The sequence below is a fragment of the Eptatretus burgeri genome, chromosome 13 (genome assembly GCF_056783735.1).
Source record: "Eptatretus burgeri isolate ZD-2024b chromosome 13, Ebu_testis_v1, whole genome shotgun sequence".
Lineage (NCBI taxonomy): Eukaryota > Metazoa > Chordata > Myxini > Myxiniformes > Myxinidae > Eptatretus > Eptatretus burgeri.
In genome coordinates, this window is record NC_140973.1 from 9865916 (window position 1) to 9870915 (window position 5000).

A 5000-nucleotide genomic window follows, 5' to 3' on the forward strand; every position below is an offset into this window, starting at 1 on the left:
CGTCGTCCACCCGTCTGTCCATAAATGCTTGCAACAACTTCTCCGAAACTGCTGATGGGGTTGTGACCTAACTATCTCGATGAAACTTGACCACAACCTTCATCACCCATAATGTACCAAAATTTGTTCATGGCATTAAAAAAACAGGGTCTGGGGGTGGGGAGGGTGGTATGGGAGGGTTTGACCCCACCCTACAAAAATAGGTATTTCCTCTCTTCTCCGAACTTGCACACGCAATTTTGATACTTGACCACGACCTTCATCACTCGTGATTTGCCAAAGTTTGTTCATGGCATTAAAAAAAAATTGTGGTTTTAAGAGGGGGGGTTTGAATGACTGTTGCTCCTGATCCAGGTGAGCTTCAGGACCTGCAGTCCTATTTTTTTTTTTTTTTTTTTGGTTTGTTTGTATTGTTTCCTCTGAGAAGCAACAGATAAACTTGACAGAGTTGTTGCAAGTCGAGAAATCTACTGTATACCCTGCAACAAAGCTGATTAATTGGAAGGAACTTGTACATCTTCAATCTTTAATTTTTTTATATATATATTTTTTCCCCCAAGAAGTATCTCTGTAAAATAAAATGCCTGTCGTAAACCAATCAGAACTGGCCGTTTTTCAACATCAGGAAGTTGATGGACAAAAGTGCTCTAAAAAGGTTATGGGCTATAGTGATCACCATTTGAACATTTGTAACCATATCCTGAAATGGCATCCACAGCAACCGAGACTGAAATGCCTACAACAAGTCACCGATTTACGTCGTGGATGCATTCCTAAAAGATGTGACAACATGTGAAACGTTCTTCGGATACGATTTTCCCATATACATAGTATTTATTTATTTGTTTGTTTATTTATTTATTTATTTATTCGTAACCTTACTCCAAATAAGGTGATTTAAAAGGAAAAAATTGTCACCCTACCCCAACTTAACTTGACCATCACCTAAGCACATATTAGATACACTGCTGTGTCTCTGCTGTCTTTCTTCTCTCTCTGTCTCTCTGTCTCTCTGTCTGTCTGTCTGTCTTTCTTTCTCTCTTTCTCCCCCTCCGAAAGTATTGTTCCGCAAACCCTCCCATCTACTTTCTCAACAACCATCTCAGAGGTTGTCTCTTTCTCTTGGGCAAACCACATTTCAAAGTTGGCCTTCAAAGCCAGACACCAATTGGGCATCCACCATCGTGCAAAGTCCTTTCTTGGCACACCTGAGTTCATATCCACCTACAAGGCTTTCATCTGCAGCTTTATGGAAAACTGCTCTCCCCTCTGAGCTGACTCTTCTGCCTCACATCTTGCTCAGCTTGATGCTGTGGAAACCAAGGCTTTCAAGATCTTTGCAATCTCTCATGATGGACCTTTCACTTTGCCATCGCCAACAGGTCGGTAATCTCTGTCTTCTTCCACCTCATTTCTAATCTTGCACCCTCTGCGCTATCTGTGCTCTGTCACCCTCCACCCCCCTCCCCCAACCAAGCATCTGCAGGACCCATCCAGTCCACCAGCAACCCCCTTCAAGTGAAACTGCCTAAATCCAGAACCACTGCTCACCTCCACTCGTTTTTTCCTCTTTTTCCCGCCTGTTGAACCACCTTCCACACTCTTCAATGTCATTCTTCCCGACTGGTCTTCAATACTATTGTTCACCATCATTACAGGTTAACCCCTATCCAAAGCCGTCATCTTTTCTACATCCGTTAAAGCACCACACACCTTGCTAAATTTTGCTTATGTATCCATCTTGTCCACTCCTTGTGTTCCCCCGCCCCCGTATCTTCATCGTTACCTGCCTCCCTTGTTTGTCTGTCTACATTCTCCCTCCACCCTGCTCTTGGTGTTGTCTTCATCTGCTCTGTGTCTTAGCTCTTCTATGAGCCTAAACCATGTATAAAATATAATCATTAATAAGGATTACCTAGAGGTATGCACACTCAGCTCTAAGCTATCTAACCTTGGTTTGAACCCCAACCCGGCGATAAATTGTCATTCTGGTGTTTCGCAGGGTGGTGTGTGCATGTCTGCACGCGGTCCCCGTCCCTTGGATGGCCGTTAAACTTGGCAGCCTGTCTGCCAGCAGTCGTTGGGACGCGTTAAAAATTCCATGGTGTCCTTGCCAAAGAGTAGATGAGCCATCACCGGCACCATGACCAAATTACAAATTCCTGCCCTAACTCATACTGTGAAGGCAATGGCAAACCACCCAGTATAACACTTGCCAAGAAACTGCTTTGGAAGAACAGACGCTCTGTATTGAGCACGTTCCATCATGATGGTGATGGTTACATGTTATACGTGAATTGTTTTAAAAATAAATAAATTATCAACATTGCTAAGCGTGACACTCACCATTCTTGCTCTGTTAGTCCGTTACCCTGTGTTGAACCCCAAATGTGTTGTTCTCAATCTGTACATTAAGCCTGGCGTTTGCTTAACGGTTAAGGTGACTAGCTTAAGATCGTAGGGTCTTTAGTTTGAGCCCCTGTCGATCCGTTAAATAACACTAGGGGGGTTACCTCAGACTGTCATCATTCCGTGGTCAGCAAAATGATTACCAGCTTACTATCAACAGATCGCACTGCATCAGAAGCACAGCCATGCCTTCTCTTTTATGAAGCAACTAGCAGCTGCAGTCTGCATACAAAATCATAATAATAATGAAAAATCACTCATTGAGTGACATTTAGTGGAGTGCATACCTCCACAAAGTTGAATAGTTTAAATTTTGAATCCCACTGATAGGTCAGATCTGAATCCAGACCTTAACCAAAATCGAATCTGCTTGTTCTTGTCACCTAACTCATCCACAACTTTTTGAAATCTCATGTGATACATAGTTTTTGGCCCCATCACTCAGTGATGAAGCATCACTTGAAAAATTCTCGGATTCGTATCGTCACAAAAATCGAATCAATTCGTCGTCACACACTCAACCTGTCCAGCAAGTTTAATCCGAATCCGTCCACAAGTTTTTGAGATATCATGCAATATAGTTTTTAGCCCCTCTCTCAATGGTGAAGAATCAGTTGAAAATTAAATAATTCTCATATCCGGATCTGAATTTGGATCTTCACCAAAATTAAATCAATTCTTCCTCGTGGGATGACAGAAAAAGACAGGGATGACAGATGACAAAAAAAAAAATCCTCGTGGGATGACATAACAGTAAAACAGAACTCCCAACCTGTCAACCAAGTCTCATGTGAATCCATCCATAACCTTTTGAGATATTGTGCTAAATATCGTTTTGGCCCTATCTCTCCTCAATGGTGAAGAATGACTTAAAAAATTCCCAGATCCGGATCTGGATTCAGATTTTCACCAACATTAATCATTGCTGTCCTTGTCCGGCCACGTACGCACACAAAACAAAACAAAAAATTCAGAACGGTTGTTTGAAAACTGTGGCCAAAAATCTTGTGGTAAACGGACCGACATACTTGGCAAACAAAATTTGGGGCCAAGTAATAATAACAATAATAATCTATACATTGTAATTGATTCCATTGTAACTTGTGTGATCATTCATAAGTTGTGCAGTACACTGGTTTGATCGATTTGTGCTGTGACTAGGTGAGGCTGAAAATGCTTTATGCTGGGACTCGTGCCACTGTAAAGAAAGAGTTTGGAGGCGGCCATATAAAGGATGAATTATTTGGTACACAAAAGGTGAGGGGGTTATGTTTAGGATATTGCAGCTACCAATATTATGTGGATGAACACTGAATTCCTTTGAGTCCTGAATGTTGTGTGGATTCCTTCAATTGTCGCAAACTGTTGGAGTTTTTGTGTTTTGTTAATTTTGTGTTTCCAGGAAGATATTTGCCTCTGTGGTTACAAGAAGTCCTTGCAGTATGATTCTGCACCCCTACCTCTGACGGATGCAGAGAACGAGTTGCAGAAGTTGAAACTGAGCGAGGTACTTAATTTTTTTTTATTCGTTCCCCTTTGTTGTGGACCTTTTGATTTATTTATTGTTTTTTTTTTTGCTTCTGCTTTAATGGCATCACCTTACTTGGTCGATCATGTGACATTGCTCAAATTTTTTGTATTTTATCAACAGCATCTTTAATGTAAGTTTTCATTAAGCTTGTTTGCCATAATATCCCACTTAGGTGAGAACAGATGTCAGTGTGGATAGTAAACAACAACACCTGCAGGGTATTGCTTTCCCCATTGAGGAAGAGGCCTTGGAAGCCATGCGTTCCTTCAAAGATGGGAAGATTGATTACATCCAACTGGTTAGTACTATATTGAACTGTGAACCTGTGCAATCATTCATTCATAAAATAAAACACCTGCCACGAGGCAATCAAAACTGACCGTGTTTTTTTACTTTTATTTTTTTCATTTGTGACATCAGGAAATTTATGGAGAAAGCTGGTCTTTGTTTGTCGGTTGTACATGCACCTTAAGGTTTTCCTTCCCTTTAGTCTACGTATGTTTTTCGTAGTGCCAAACCAAGAAAATTCTCTAACGACTACAATCCAAGATTATGAACGAATGTGCAGGTCAGCTACCAATTAAATGGATCTTTGTCAGTACAGGTCCGTGACTTCTGAGTGACGTTGCACTGACCACATCAACAGTGTAATGTTTTTGAAACTTGTATCTTGAAACGTGGGGGTCAAATAGACATCCAAAGTCAAAGGAGGAAGTTTACCATTACATACAATGTCCAACTCTGATTCTTGCGCTGAGTTGTTACTGCTGCTCAGTGTCCCAATTCTGCTGGCACAACTCGAACATGTTCACCAGGACTGTTGAATGATTGAGTCTTGTCGTGGTGTTCTCGTCTGTACGCTGGCCTGTCCAGGGTGATTGAAGAGCTCAAAGTAATTATTTCCCGATACACAATCTTAATGAGTTTTAATCAACCTGATTATAATCAGCTCCACGTGTTGACCACTCTGGACATTAACACCTCGTTCACTTTGAGTTAAATCAAGCACGGGGACGATGGATACACACGATTTGTCACATGTCACCCATCTCTCTACACC

General features: G+C 41.4%; 1 protein-coding gene across 1 annotated transcript in view; it reads left to right on the plus strand.

The window, feature by feature from the left end:
- Positions 1-5000, plus strand: part of LOC147013812 (twinfilin-2-like) — a 43891-nt gene that overhangs the window by 10407 nt on the left and 28484 nt on the right. The window contains exons 4-6 of the mRNA XM_085851058.1: positions 3571-3666; positions 3812-3916; positions 4113-4238. Coding sequence (XP_085707184.1) covers positions 3571-3666; positions 3812-3916; positions 4113-4238 — 327 coding nt within the window. The remainder of the gene's footprint in view (positions 1-3570; positions 3667-3811; positions 3917-4112; positions 4239-5000) is intronic.